Source organism: Alosa alosa, chromosome 6 (assembly GCF_017589495.1).
Source record: "Alosa alosa isolate M-15738 ecotype Scorff River chromosome 6, AALO_Geno_1.1, whole genome shotgun sequence".
NCBI classification, from domain to species: domain Eukaryota; kingdom Metazoa; phylum Chordata; class Actinopteri; order Clupeiformes; family Clupeidae; genus Alosa; species Alosa alosa.
This window is the reverse complement of record NC_063194.1, coordinates 28,612,704-28,628,126: the sequence shown is the minus strand read 5'-3', so window position 1 is coordinate 28,628,126 and position 15,423 is coordinate 28,612,704. Positions and strand designations below refer to the sequence as shown.

At 41.8% G+C, this 15,423-nt stretch overlaps 2 protein-coding genes across 3 annotated transcripts in view; both read right to left on the bottom strand.

Moving 5' to 3' along the window:
* Positions 1 to 2,935, bottom strand: part of rab40b (RAB40B, member RAS oncogene family) — a 19,253-nt gene extending 16,318 nt beyond the window's left edge. Inside the window, exon 1 of the mRNA XM_048246639.1 lies at positions 2,018 to 2,935. Within this exon, the coding sequence (XP_048102596.1) occupies positions 2,018 to 2,189 (172 nt within the window). The 5' untranslated portion in view covers positions 2,190 to 2,935. The remainder of the gene's footprint in view (positions 1 to 2,017) is intronic.
* Positions 2,936 to 3,987: 1,052 nt separating this feature from the next.
* Positions 3,988 to 15,415, bottom strand: LOC125296155 (cytochrome c oxidase assembly protein COX11, mitochondrial). 2 transcript variants are annotated; one of them, XM_048245868.1, is made up of 6 exons: positions 15,351 to 15,415; positions 12,057 to 12,131; positions 11,192 to 11,611; positions 9,233 to 9,388; positions 5,623 to 5,748; positions 3,988 to 4,750 (listed from the first exon to the last, which is right to left on the bottom strand). In XM_048245868.1, exons 3-6 carry the CDS (start codon positions 11,555 to 11,557, stop codon positions 4,568 to 4,570), a joined length of 831 nt encoding a protein of 276 aa, XP_048101825.1. In that variant the 5' UTR covers positions 11,558 to 11,611; positions 12,057 to 12,131; positions 15,351 to 15,415; the 3' UTR covers positions 3,988 to 4,567. The 2 variants fall into 2 exon arrangements, with proteins under 2 accessions (XP_048101825.1, XP_048101824.1); XM_048245867.1 differs by having other exon boundaries at positions 11,192 to 11,563.
* Positions 15,416 to 15,423: the final 8 nt, after the last annotated feature.

Here is a 15,423-nt window from a genome sequence, read left to right as displayed (position 1 = left end):
AGTCTTTTAAAATGATTGATATGCTACGTGAATGGAACGCTTCAGCTTAGTGCCTGGTGTAACCTCAATAGAGCAATAAACAGAGAGAAATAGAAATGGTAACTCAACAGCTTTTGGAGTAAAGGATTTCTATTATGATTTAGGTGAACACCAAGTAGCCTAACAGACCTCAGATATGATGCCGTGCTCGGGACAGAGTCTGCTCAATACGGGCACCAGTCCAGAGGCTAAAGGAATTGAGCTTTTGCAAAGTCCTGGGCCCTCAGTTACAGTTGGTACACCCATCAAGCAGCCCTCTGATTGGTCAGAGACTGCATGTCAATCAAACTCCTGGCGAAAGGTAATTTGTTGTGGGTTTCTGTATCTTCTGAAGATATCGGACAGCAGAGGAGACCTGGCCAAGTGGACTCACATCGTATCTGGGCCAGATAAAGGCCAACTGTCAGCCAGGTTAATATCAGTCAGAGTCAGATCAGAATTAGCACAAGGCCTGATTTGGGCTAGAGTATTTAAACCAGCCAGATCAAAGCCATATCAGAGCCAGAAGTGGGCCATATCAACCAGGAAACCTTCTCTGACTGGAGCCCTTTCCAACACCAGGGCCACCCAAACTGAGCTGAATCTATGTGTGGCTATAGTATGGGGTATGGCCAGGAGCCTTTCTCTGACTGAATACCTCTTGAACACCAGGGCCCATTTGTTTGACCCGAGTGTGAAACCCTGCACGCCACTAACCAGGTCCACTCCGACTGATCTGTGACTGTATCTGAAGCCCTGTCCACCAGGCCCTCCCCAGTGTTGAGGAGTCCGCAGATACGTGTCCTATAAATACTCCACTGGCTTACTTACTTACAGCAGTGGTTCTTAAAGGTTTCATCTGGCGACCCCCATAAAAACATGGGCCAAGTGTCGCCCTCTTTCTCTCCAACCGGTGAATTTTCATTTTGAAAAGTTGCGAGATGGGCATTGGAAGCAGAGGCAGAAAATCTTTTCTCTCATAGGCAGGCTATGTCAACACCAAAGGCACTGATGTCAACGACAGCCTTTGACAATCTGATGTATTACATCCAAAGGATAACTAGCACTCATCTAATGTTTAACTGGAATATAATGTCTTTAATTCAGACTACAAATCATTTCGCGACCCCTCCGATATGGTAGGCGACCCTGGGGGTCCAGCACATAGCAGGAAAGTTGTTCTGCACCTCACAGGGAGATTTATGCAACTCAGACATGGAATATATTTCATCATGAAACTACACTACACTGCTCAAAAAAATTAAGGGAACACTAACAGTTTTCCACAATTGTTAAAACACATTTTTTGAAACCTTCCACCCTTTTCTCCATTCTCAAACAACATTCACAGAATATCTGAGTTCTTCCAAAATAAAACACTCGCCTCAAAACTTTTACTTGTGCTCAGAACCAAACAGTGTCAGAGATCCAGTGTATGATTGAAGTGTTCCCTTATTTTTTTTGAGCAGTATATTATGTAATTACTGCCGTCCTGTTGCTAGTCTGGCTACTGGTTAATGGTTTGTTTTGCCCTCCCATATCTAACTTATTATTTTAGCCTATGATAGCAAAGACAGTATTGGTTCTATCAACCAATTTATCTCTGGATGTTTTCACAGAGACGGACAGTATTACACAGGTTTCCTGTGGAGTTGACACCTGTAACCACTGAACCACACTAAAGTACCGTTTGTCTGACGAGGCACTAAAGCACGGTAAAGCGCTTCCAAATCCCTCGTGCCAGGTTACATGCAGGTGCGTTACATAAACAGATCAAACGCCATGAAATCACCCCATTGTTATGTGAGGCTTTGAGAAACCAAATCACCAAACAAAATAGTGGGTTAACTGGCAGCTCGGCATCGCTTGCTTTTCTGTGTACTGGAACTTGTTGCTGTATTGATTGATTCCCACAGACAGTCGATGATGAACCCGACCATCATTCGAAAGCTTAGCCTGATAAACTAGCCTGTAATGCATGTCGATGGCGATGACTCACCCATGTTGTATCCGTACGGAGACTCTCTTGCTCCATCCTGAAGGCTCGACAAGATCTCCCCCTTCCCCACATCGCTGTCTCCGACCAACAGGAATTTGAGCAGAAAGTCGTATGCCTTAGCCGGGCTCGATCGATGGTTCATCCTGAGAGATGCCTCGCTGCGATGTCCCATTCTGATGCTCCCTTCCTAGTCTGATCCCAGCACTTAAGTCTGCGGCACAGTCCTGGCATTCATGGCTGCTGTTATGATGTTATCGATCACGCAGCCCCGACAAACAAGAGACAAACGATTCTACTTCATCCGCGGAGGAAAACGAAGGCTCCTCACAAAACTCAACACACACAAAGACGAGGTTGAACAATGATGCCGATTCCCACTGAATTAGCTGAAGCCCAAGGTAGCACCGGGAGTGGGCTCAACTGCATCTTTCACACAAGTCTGCTTCATCACATGATATTAAAAATACCCACTTTGATGTCCCCGTGAGCTCAGATGACGGTGCTCGCGGTGCGGATTCCAGGAACTGAACTCGCTCGCAGTGACACCGCACAAAGGCATGGGATATCACGGCCACCAGTATGGAAAAGCGCAATTACGCACCACGGAAGCCTTTCCAAAATCCCACTGAGCCCACCAATGCATTTGTTGTGATTTTGCGGGGGCCACGCTGTGCCTTTCGACAGACTTCTTGCGACTCCTCTCTTCTCGACACCTCACTCACCACCTTATCTCATCCTACCCCCCTCCCCACCTCGTGGATCTGTCCGTCCGCGGGTTGGCTCCGCGCGGGGTTGCTAGGGCAGCTCCGTCTCCCGAATCGCCGCTGGGGATGTCCGTCTGCAGCCGCGCATGGCCATTCGGCAAAGACGAAGGGGAAGGTGTGGTTTACAGAATTGACAGCTTGCTGCCAACTCGAGGCGCTGACCGCGGAACGGCCCCTCTTCTTTGCGGCGGTAAATGTGGTTAACGTCAGGGAGAGTTACACTGACTGTAGGTCAGTCCGAGTCTGTACGTTTAGCGGATCCTGACTGAAAGCAACGTGGTCCGGTTTGTTGTTGTTTTCTAAAGGATGACGTAGTGTGTTATGCAGTCTAGGAATTTGCAGTAATTTTCACTAGATGGTATTATTTGATGAATGCGATGAGTGCATGCGCTCTTCAGGATATCTCACCGTAAGTTGACGCTTAATAATGACATAGTGCCACATGTGGAGGGAAATATATCATTACCATAAATTACTATGTAGGCCACAATTCCCACAATCACAACCAAACTATTATCTTCAACAGATAGGCCTAAGGGATCGACCTCTTCTGTGATGATGAGCGGCGTAAGCAAAAGTGATAAGGACTGTTATGGACCACACAACACTTGGTTCGTGCATATCTGCTTATCATGCATAGTTCAATAAACCCATTTCATGAATATCTGTCGTCAAAGGCTTCCTTGTGGTTCGGTTATCAGTCACCTGGTGGAGGCACGACTCCTGCATCAGTCGCAAGGCGCTTAGAGATGGCGCGATGTTGTCTCACTGCGGAAGTGTTGTTTAATTCTGTTGAGATCGGCCAAAGGGTTACATAAGCGCCAGCAGAAGCAGGCTCCAACTGAGCGGTTGCGTAATTGCCAAACAAGACAGCAGACACATGATTCACTAGGCATGACACACCACCAACATCGAGCGCCCAAAACAGAGTAGCTCTTCATAAATCATTATGCTTTTCCACATACGCTGATTTCAGACAGCAAGATATATGCAACCTGGAATTCGTTTAAAATGGTCAACTGTTTTCTGCTGCAAGTTCGATGCTTTCAAATAGACTGCTGACCTCTAGTGGTCAACAAGACGTCATTATTTTATGTGCTCTTTAACAGAGATAAACCAATGCATCCATCGCACAAGGCAGCTGTCTATATATTCTAAAATAAATACATATATAGATTACAGGGTATACTTCAAAATTGAGACAGGTATTTTGAATATATTTATTATGATATTCATCCAGATGATTATTAGATGGCTGTATATCTACCCTGCACATCAAGCCGATTATTTAATTTAATGGTAATTTGTATTTGCCACCAGTGAGTGGGTCAACAGTAAATGACAAATAACGATATAAAAAGCTATTACACTAACAGTTCTTCTGTACATAATTACAGATATAGTCAGACTCAGCAGCTATCTGATCTGCACAGTCATTTGAGGTGTTTTTCTCTCACGACTAGGTCACTATAGAGAGCCATGAGTTGTGATGGGTAAATGTCAACCCCATCAGAGCGGAAAGGTTTGGGATACCAGCACTGAGCTGTAATCACTTTATACTTCCCTTATGAGCTTCTTCTTCAGTCACATGGGGCTTTCAGTCAAACTGCACACCATGAGTGTTACACAAAGAGGCCACCAGGGGGCAGGGTTGCATCAAGAATTTCAGGGTGTGGACCACGGCACCACTGTCTCAATTTTAACAGCAATGTCTCTCCTCCCCGTTTCCATTAAATACAGCATGAAACGATGATTGACAAGGTGGGGCTGTACCCCGGAAGAGTCTTTAGCTGTACCCCGGCAGAGGTAACTGCTGCCCCTCCTTCGCCTCGAAGAAGGTGTATGAGAGTGTGATGGTGTCAACGCGTGCCATACGGGGGTCTTCATCGAACTCTGGGTCGATGTAGAAGAACACGGGCATGTCCACCTCCTCTTTGGGGTTCAATCTCTGCTCCTCAAAGCAGAAACACTGTAGGAAACACACACACACACACACACACACACAACACACACTCAGTTGGGATCCCTCAGATCAGGGCCAGATATGGACGGTATTCTGAGAAACCTGTATTTTGTCCAGGTGCTGTAGATGTACAGCTCCTGTAAAACCTTATTTTATTGAGATACTGTTTGTTACCTGCATTGTACTGAAGCAGCATACCTGTATTTTACTGCACCTGTGTTCTATTAAAGTACAGTACCTGTGTGCTATTAAAGTACAGTACCTGTGTGCTATTGAAATTGTGGGAGTACAAATAAAGCACGTACATCCAAGTTCTAAAGTTGGGTGCTGGACGAAATGGAAATAACAAAATGAGTGAAGAAAGTCCACCACACAAGTAGCTGATGTCTGATGAAGGCTCATGCCCAAAACGTTACAAGTACAAATGCTGGTGTGGTGGACTTCCTTCACTCATTTTGTTATTGAAATTGTGAACTTGTACATACCGGTAATCAACGCGTACCTGTGTTTTATTAAAGTAGTGTATCTATACTTTATTGAGATACTCAAACTGTGTGTTATTGAGGGTCAGTACTATATATATATATATATATATATATATATATATATATATTACACACATATATATACACACACACACACACACACACACATTTTGTTACATTCAGATTTAGATTTATATACAGTGCATTTACTATTGTCCTACTGTAACCATTCACCCCGTTTTAGTGGGGGTGGGAGATTATAGCACTTTATAGCATTGTATAGAGTGTAACACATAACATAACAAAACACAACAAGGTGACAGACAGACAACGGACAACAGAGGGAAATGAGACAGGACGATAACCTATTTATCAAGTTTTGAGGTGCAGTACCTGTATTTTGTTGAAGTATTGTCCAGCGTCAAAGGGCACCACATTGTATGTGGAGATTCCGATGACGGGCTTATCTGTGGGGTTAAACGCTTTGTAGAAGGCCAGAGCTGTCTCTCCAGGTACCACCTGCATTGTGGGTAATCACACACACACACACACACACACACACACACACCTTTGACTAGTGTTCTGGGGCCGTATTCACAAAGATTTTTAAGCTAAAAGTAGCTCCTAAGTGGCGAATTTAGGCTCCTAAAAATAATGGGCGTGTCACTCCTAACTTTAGGACTCCTAATTTTTTTCACTAAAAGTAATTCACGAAGCATTTTAGACCTAAAAGTAGCACCTAAGTCTGGGACAGCTTAAAAGAAGTCGAGAGAACTCCTAACTCACTAAGACCTATTCACAAACAGCTTTTTGTGGCATTTCACGTTGCAATGTTTTGAAATGCGTAGCCTATGCCGCAACAGGAGCTTCCAATCGCGAGGGAACAATTTTGCATTCATAAAAGGGATGCAATAATGCCACCAACAACAAACAAAACTACTCATTGTCAACATGTAAATTAAATGTAACGTTTCATTGTGAATCAAATTAAATTGTTCTCTTTGCAAACGTAGGCATATGGTGACAGATTAATTTAACAATGTTGCAAAGATACTGCATCAATCCGTAGGCCTATGTTTCATTAGGCTTCTAGGCTATTTGTTTTGCCTTACTCTTTATTCCAGTGGTCCCCAAACTACGGCCCGCGGGCCGGATACGGCCCACCACCTCATTTTGGGTGGCCCCCCAAAACATGTCCGTGGTATATAGCATCTGGCCCGCAGGGGAGTACGACATCGTCAAACTATAACATCTGTAATTTGCCCCATTCATTCTCTATGGTGGGTCTTAACAGTACACGTGTAATACTCTTTTTGTCCACTGGTAGTTATTTTGGCGCTGTTTCGCATTTACCATCGAAAACGGAATGAAATGTAGGCCTACCTGCAAACAATGTAAGAGGCCTATGCTGACTGCATCAGTGCTCAAAGTATTCTAAAAGTTTATCAATTCATTGTTTATAACTAACTAACCTCTATTCAAGTCATATTTCTGGGACTTCCTGGGATAACTATTTCTATTTTTTATTCACTAATTCAAATGTTCATCCAAATTCACAATTCACAAAGTTCTCATCAGGTGAGTGAAAGTTAGAATGGTGGTCATTCCAGATGTTTTTGCCAGCACTTCATAAAACTCTCATAGTTTGAAAACTTTAAATTATTTGTAGGATATTGCTTGTTCACAACTTGAGCTGTGTATGCAAAGACACAGAGTTCAGAGTTCATTTTAAATAAGATATACTTTTGGGACTCCCTGCTAATACTTTTGGGAATGCTAAAGACTTTTTATTAGTATTCATTTTATTTGAGCTACATTTTACATGGCATGATGGCAATATAAACACAGCTAACAATGGTATTAAATTGCAGTAGCCTATGATTAAATGTAATGGAATATTCAACTAAGGTAGATTGTTGTTGTTCACAGCACTAAGCTATTTATGGTTACTGATATACTCCGAGTCTCTGGCCCCCTCTTAGTGCCAGGCATAGTGAGCTGGCCCTCAGAAGAAAAAGTTTGGGGACCACTGCTTTATTCAGTTAGGCTAGGCCTTTTTATTCAGTTATTCATCATCCGTCCTTCACACTACTTGTGTAGCGCACGCATTCTCAGACCTGTCACCTGTCACTCATCATCGTAAGGGAGGTGTTTGGAATCATTCCTGCGTTACAATCATCAGCCAATCAAGGTGGTCACTTCAGTCAAGCTCGTGCATGAGTATTGACGTCATCCATAGCAACGAAGACTCACTCTTAGTTTAGGAGTTGTCATTTTTCCTTACTAAGAATAGGTCTGAAAGGCTTTGTGAATAACTTTTAAGAGAAAACTCCTAGCTAAAATCTTCGGTAACACTTTATAATAACTACACACAATTCATCATTTATTAAGCCTTTGTTACTTATTAGTTAATGGTTTATTCATCATTATTTTGCAATAATATGTTTTTGATTAAGTAATATTTCCATTATTTAACAGTTGTTACATACACATGCACTAATGATTAGTTAGGGTGAGGATACATATTTTATAAACCACTTCCTAATACTATAATTAATAATTAACTCAGGAGTTACAAATGGTTAGTTAATGATATTTTGTGAGCTCATCTAAAGTGAGGACGTTTTATGCCTTGCAACACATTTACAAATGAGTTATAAAGTTTATACTTGCATTTATGCATTTAGCCGACACTTTCACCCAAAGCGACTTACACATGTCAATGAAATTAAAGGGCAAGGCCACATTGGTGGACGCTGGGGTTTGAACCCCCAATTTTATGGGTTACTGCATGTTAACCTGGCTCCCTATCCACTACACTACCTCTGCCAAGTGGTATTACAACAGTCAATTCAAAAATATAATATAGATATGCGTGTTTACTATGAACAAACCATTTTTAACTGTGTGTAAACATGATTTACAGATGAGAATTAATGTAGGAATAATGCTTTACAAATGAAGAATACAGCATTTAATAATAGTTTACAGATGTTTAATAACAGTGTTTAGTAGAAGAAAACAGAAACTCTTGCATAGTTGTAGGGCTTTCTATCTGGGCCAAGGTAGTGTAGTGGATAAGGAGCTGGACTAGCATGCAACAGCCTGAAAAGTTGGGGGTTCAATTCCCGGCTTTCACTGTTATGTCAATGGCCTTTAATTTAATTGACATGTGTACGTCTCTTGTCTGCTAAATGGATGAATGTGAATGTAATCTTTACAACTCATTTGAAAATGTGTTGCAAGGCATAGAAAGTCACTTTAGATAAGCTCACAAAATATCATTAACTAACCACTTGTAACCCCTGAGTTAATCATGAATTATAGTATTAGGAAGTGGTTTATAAAATATGTATCCTCACCCTAACTAATCATTAGTGCACGTGTATATTGCATAATTGATTAAGTATTAACAACTAATTGACTAAATTAATTAACAACATATTTTACATATAGGCTTATTTACTATGAACAAACCATTTATAACTGTCTACAAATACTTTATTTATGAGAATTAACATAGGAACAATGCTTTACAAATGATGAACAAAGCATTTTGTAATAGTTTGCAACTGGTTTATAATAAGAGAATGAGTTCATTTTAGATGGTTGTTTCATTACTTATTAAGTATAAATCATGTTCTTACAAACATATTTTTTGGATAGGCTTATTTACTATGAACAAACCATGTATAATTGTGTGAACAAATGCTTTACTGATGATGAATTATGTATGAACAAGAAATTACTAATGATGAACAAACCATTAACTAATAAGTAACAAAGGCTTAATAAATGATGAATTGTGTGTAGTTATTATAAAGTGTTACCACATCTTTTAGTGCGATTTAGGAGTACTCCTAGTGGTAAGATAAAAGGCTTTGTGAATATGGCCCCTGGAGTACATCAGGGATGTCTGTGTCCAGCTGTGTTTTAAAGTGTGTGTGTGTGTGTGAGAGAGATTTTGTTTTAGTGGGATTGAGCTCTGCAGCTGCATACTCACGTAAATCTCTGTCTGTTGCGGTCGGAAGTTCCACTGCATGCTGGCATGCGTGTCTGCGTTGAAGGTCACCTTGATGACCCGGTCTTTTATGGGGGTCATGGTGGCCACCTGCTCCGTGTCATGACCCGCCACCGCCGTGCCACCCAATCCTGATGCCTGCAGGTCAGAACTCAACCAATCAGGGAGGAGCATCTAGACAACTATATTCTTTCTATTACTTTCAAGGTTCATGGGGAGGCCTGTGAGAAAATACTCTTATTTCACTGCTGGCACCAACTGGGCACAAGGACAAAACGGCCAATTTGATATCCATAAAGAAGCAGTAAAAACAGTACAATACTGTAACATTTCACATGCTGTATCTCCTGCTAACACACACACCACGTGGTATGTCTTGCTAACAGTGTCCAGAGATCCGCTTCAGCACCATGGACAGCGAGTACACTGAACCTGCTCAGACCCAATCAGCTACAGCCAATGGCCAACCATCTTACCTAATCAGCTCAACACACCTGCTGAAACACAGGTGAACATAACTGCTCATCAGGTAAGTGGACCTGAGGTTAACTCCTCTATCAGAACGTCACATATTACCAACTGTCCCGTATTTCCAACCTCTTATGTGTATGTCACTTACTATTCATTTCTATACAAACCAAGACGGCGGATTCCTAAAGAAACGCAAGCTCCCACACCATAAGTGTATCTAAATTAACTATGTACAAAAAAATTACATTTTACTCGTCGAAGAGCTGTAAACAGTTTTGTAAGGCTGCGTGTACAAATCCGCTTGGAGCTCCAGTGGAATTTTGAATTGCAACGAGAATTCTCGGGCTAACTGTTGATGTGCCGTGAGAAAGGTTGGGAATAGGCACCCACCAGCCCAGCACTAACCTCCGAGCGTGGTAAACAAATTCGGATATTTCAGGCAGTAAAAGCCCCGGTAAGAACCAAACTAAATTTTGTTCAAATCTACACACCTATGGCTACTGAAAAATGTAAGGTTCATTTATCAAATGTTATTTTGAAGTATTAAAAAAAACATTGTTGTTTTAAAATTTTCGAACGCAATGGTTGGAAATTAGTATGTTTACGATACAACAGTCAGCAACCTCACATGAGGCTGATGTTGACAGATACCATACAAGATGCAGACAACTCACCTGAGACGGCTTATTTTTAAGGAAAATACATCATAATTTTCTGATGTAGCTTCTTAAACTTGAATATTTTCAGCTTTAATTATTAAATATATTATTTGACAGTGAACTAAAGATAAACTAAGTGATCTTTGGTGTGGGGACAAAACAAGGCTCAGAAAACAATAAGCAAAAATATTTCACCATTTTCTGCCATTTTATCGATCAAACAACTATTTGATCAATCGAAAAAATAATCGGCAGATTAATCGAATATGAAAAGAATCGTTAGTTGCAGCCCTACCCGAGATACCTACCTAACCTGAGCTGTTGTGTGAACATTTGTGGTGAAAGTGAAGAGTAATTTTTTTTAGTAAAGCTTCTATTTTAACTTTACGTTAACTTTCCCACTGCGCATGCACAAACACGCGTCATGGCAATTTCCATGGTGATGGGAGAAGTAAACAGAAGGCAAAAGGGAAAGGAGTGGGATTATGTAGATGACTGCCATCTTGGCGTTATGAACAGTTGGCATACATTTCTATGTAGGATTCTTTAAGTGCCTTGTCTTCTCCTCTATAAAGTCTCTGAAAACGCATCATGCAACCCAGGACATGGAGCCTGACCTCAGGTGTCAGCTGTAATCCCTCCTTCTCCTCCGGCAATGCCAACGTGTGTGGATGTGACTTAGCCTAGCTTGGCCCTGCCTGCCTGTATCCTGCCTGTATCTCTCTTTCCCAATGGAGCGATGCCAGACCCTCTTCAGGAAGTCAAACAAAGTGAATGAGTCTAGTAATACCAGGCTACTGGAGTCCCTCACCTGGCAGTAGAGTCGGTAGAGTGGCACGGCGGCGTACGCCATGCCAATCATGCCCACGCCAGCAGCGGCGATGTACGTCAGCACTGTCTTGTTCCGCTGCCTCCACTCCTCCTCCTGTGCCTGCCGGTAGTTCTTCCTGCCCTTGGCGCCCCGGCTCTGGAGGTGCAGACGCGACGGTGCCCGCCGCAGCAGGAACGCTTCTGTAAACGAGTCCAGCGGCCCGCGGCCCTGCCCGCGCAGGAGAGAGGGACCCCGGAGCGAGTGCAGCTCTCTCCAGTCTGGGGTCCGGATGCAGGAACGGACACTGGACGCCACCTGCAGGCCGTGCCTGGAACAGCACTCCCGCAGGAGCAGGGGCAGCAGCATGACTGGCTGGGGATCACACAGAGCGGCCAATGGGAAGGCTTTAAACACACTCACCTAAAGTTAGATCCGAGAATAGGATAGGATATTTTTGTAAAATGTCAGCATAAATATGTCTACTGGTCATGGCATAATCATTCTATGTTGTTTTTTATGTCTTTTAATTATTACTTTTTAAACACTTTTAAACTATTGCCCTTTTATGCTTGTATGTACTATTACCTTGTGTGTTTAATGTTTTCTTTTTTATTCTTTACTTTTTAAACTATTCCTTGACTATTGCCCTTCTATGCTTTTGTCCATTTCTGTGTGTTTGTGTTTATGTAAAAGCACATTGAATGACCTCTGTGTAATAAATGCACCACATAAATAAACTTGACTTGAATTGGTCGCTTCACAAAACATGCAGAATTTTGCAGTTCATGGCCATGCCAATGTCAGGTTCACCCGTTACTTCTCACACAGACATGTTAAATCAAAAGCCAAATGTATCCAAACTCACCAAGAATGGTTATGTGGCTTTTGCTGGTTACATTCAAAAGAAAACAAAAATTTGAAGTCCCAATGAAGTTGCAATCTGGAGAAGGAAAAAAACACCCAATTAATGCCACCCAGTGTAGGCAATATATAAGAGGCCTCACTAACAGACACAACAAACCTAATCAAAAGTGCGCTGTCAACAGACATAAATGATTAAGATGAGCAACATACACTGCCCATAGTAGCTTAATTTCGAATACAATGCTACTTTTTATTGTTTTATTTCTGCGCACTTAACACGCTCTTCCCTACTCTACCTCCATCTTCTACCACACTTTGACTAACAGTTAGTATTTATAATGTAGACACTCCTATCCTCTAGTAATAGTATTGACAGATGCAGTAGTTATTCCTAGCTAAGGTCTCCTCTGAACTATAGCTTGAATGTTATTATCTTGCTGTAAGTCGCTTTGGATAGGTCGGCTAAATGAATAAATGTAAACGTAAATGTAGGTTACTCATGTAGCGTTAGGCTAAAAATGGAGCTCTGAGTAAAGTAACGAGATGGGGTTTGATGTGGAGAACGAGTGTGCGGTAAAATTAGATTCAGATTGGATATTCAGCAGACATTCGGCTGTTACAAACGTACGTTGTTAGTCGTGTGTGGCGCATGAGATTCTAGGCTCCAATCCCGTTTACAGAGGTATTCATGTCACAGCCTACATTTTGTTAAAAGAAGACTTAATTTGGTGTTTGGAAGCAGCAATATCTCACTTGTAATAACACGCTAACGCAAAGAAGTAGAAACACACCGCACACGTTATAAAGAATCTATTGCTATGGACTAGGTTACCTTTCACAGCAGTTGATTATTCAAAATAAAAGTCCTACATACAGTCCGACATCATTTTCCCGTGCCAATATTGCTGTGGCGCACTTGTGGCCAAATAAATCACATCATTCTAACCCTCTTCTTGAGGTCCTCGTATCACAGCCCATATTTGGATATGGATTTAATGTGGACGCGAACATAAAAAGACGCAGAGTGGCTACATGATACAGTGCACGTTTTGCGGTGAAAAAGTTCCGCCTTTTAAAATCAGGTGTAGCCTAATCCGAATCGTAGTTAAAACCATCAATTAGACAACAGAATCAGTAATCTGGATAGGATTAAACACAAGGTTTCCACACCGCGGTAATCAAGAGTGATAACTGAAGTGAATATTCAATGATATTTGAAATGAAAACGGTCATTATTATCGTCAACATTTTTATCGCGGTTTACCATTATACCGGTAATCGTTACATCCCTAGTTGCTACTGTTTTGTGTTAGCGTGTTATTACAGGTGAAATATTTAAGTGGCCCCCAATCACTAAATCAGCGTTTCTCAAACTGTGGGTCGCGGAGACATGCCAGGTGGGGCGCGAACTGACGAGAAAAACAGGAGTTTTTATTTATTTTTATCTGTAGCCTGGGCCCAGGTAGCATCCGATCGCGCAATGGGCCTTTTAATGTGTTATTCACAGGGAAGCGCTTCGTCAAAGGCTTAGTTAGTCCCGACCTACATGAGATTTTGAACGTTGTTGTGAGAGTGGTGAATTTCATCAAAACCCGGCCCTTAAAAGCTCATCTATTCTCCGCACTTTGCGAAGAGATGGTAGCTGACCAAAAGGCTGTACTGTTTCACAGCGAGGCAAGGTGGCTTTCCCGAGGTAAAGTGCTGTCGCGCGCGTGTTTGAGCTCGAATCGCCTCTTCTTGGAGGAAGAGCGCATGTTTGAATCTGCAAGCACGTTCACTAATGAACATTTCTTGACGAAGCTGGCCTATCTTAGCGATATATTTGAGTTAAATGTCCAGTTACAAGGCAAAGACAAGCACCTACCTCACCTAGCAAATAAGATTACTGCATTCACCATAAAAACTTGAGTATGGGACAGGCGCCTCGATCGCGACAGTATTATGCCTTTGAGATTTCTGAGCGAAATCGCTGAAACGTCTGATTGGGAGGCACTCTTGTGATCCCATGTATTAAACAGTAGGCCTACATCACATCCCTGCAAAGTTTATTTCAAAAATATTTCCCAACCAGCAGTGCTCAGTATGATTATGGATCCATTTACAGTAATGCAGCATGTTGGTATTCCATTGAATATATTGTACAATGCTGTAAAATGGCCTATGCTTCCTAATATGTTGCTGGAAAACAGAAATATGTGTGTTATGCATTTATTTATTATTATATCTGCAGCACCAGCTGATTTTAACTCTGTTGAAGAGGATATATTTAGAACTTGTCATTATTTCAATAAATTTAAGCTTGACCTACCACTTTCTTAGAGCGATGAGGGACAGGTGGGGCTCGAGAATGCCCCCTTGATCAAAATGGGGAATGAAAGAAAAAGTTTGAGAACCACTGATCTAGTTTGTTAACTACCACAGTCACGAGTTGGGTCGCGATAGTCTGTCATTTTTAAAAAGTGGGTCCCCAGAAAAAAGTTTGAGAAACACTGCACTAAATGAAGTCTTATTTCCAAAAAAATATGAGTTGTGATACAAAGAGCTCCGGAAAAGGGTTAGAATGATGTGATTTATTTGGCCACAAGTGCACCACAGCCTGAAATATTGGCACGGGAAAATGATGTCAATTGTTGTATAGGGATGTCGGACTTTTATTGTGAAAAAACAACTGCTGTAAAAGGTAGTCCATAGCAATAGATTCTTTATAACGTTTGCAGCGTGTTTCTACTGTTTTGCATTAGCGTGTTATTACACCAAATTAAGTTTTCTTTTAACAAAACGTGGGCTGTGACATGAATAGCTCTGTAAACGGAATTGGAGCCTAAAATCTCATGCGCCACACACGACTAACAACGTACGCTTGTAACAGTAAAATCAACTCAGCCGAATGTCTGCTGAATATCCAATCTGAATCTAATTTTACCGCACTGAGAGAACGAGTATCAGACGGTCACAGCAAGCAAGCAAGCAGCATTGTCATAAGCAAATCAACAGATCACAAACACACCATTTTCAATAACTTAGAACCTGCTTTGGGGCGAGCCAATTTGTTGCAATGAAGTTAGTCAACTTAGCAAAAGTCCCTGGCTAACTAACTAACGTTAGGAAGGAAGGAGGAGGGAGGGAGGTCTGTCTGTTTGTACTGTTATCTTACACTTAACAACATACTCGCCGGCTCAGTGAATAAAACCCTACCAGACAACTTTATCTAGCGACCTTTGTAGTCAGTTAGGACATATGTACTTTGACATTACATTAAACGTTGCATGTACTAAAATTATGTTAACTGACTTACCTTACCCAACACCCTTCTGTAAACCTTACAAAACACGGCAGTGACCGGTCCGTCGCCGTAAATCATCCGGCGG

Coding starts and splice junctions, on each gene's coding strand:
- LOC125296155 (XM_048245868.1), bottom strand. CDS start 11,557: ATGCTGCTGCCCCTGCTCCTGCGGGAGTGCTGTTCCAGGCACGGCCTG. Junction 5,749..9,232: donor CGCAACAGACAGAGATTTAC/GTGAGTATGCAG, acceptor CCCACAATGCAG/GTGGTACCTGGAGAGACAGC. Junction 4,751..5,622: donor AATACTTCAACAAAATACAG/GTACTGCACCTC, acceptor TGTTTCCTACAG/TGTTTCTGCTTTGAGGAGCA.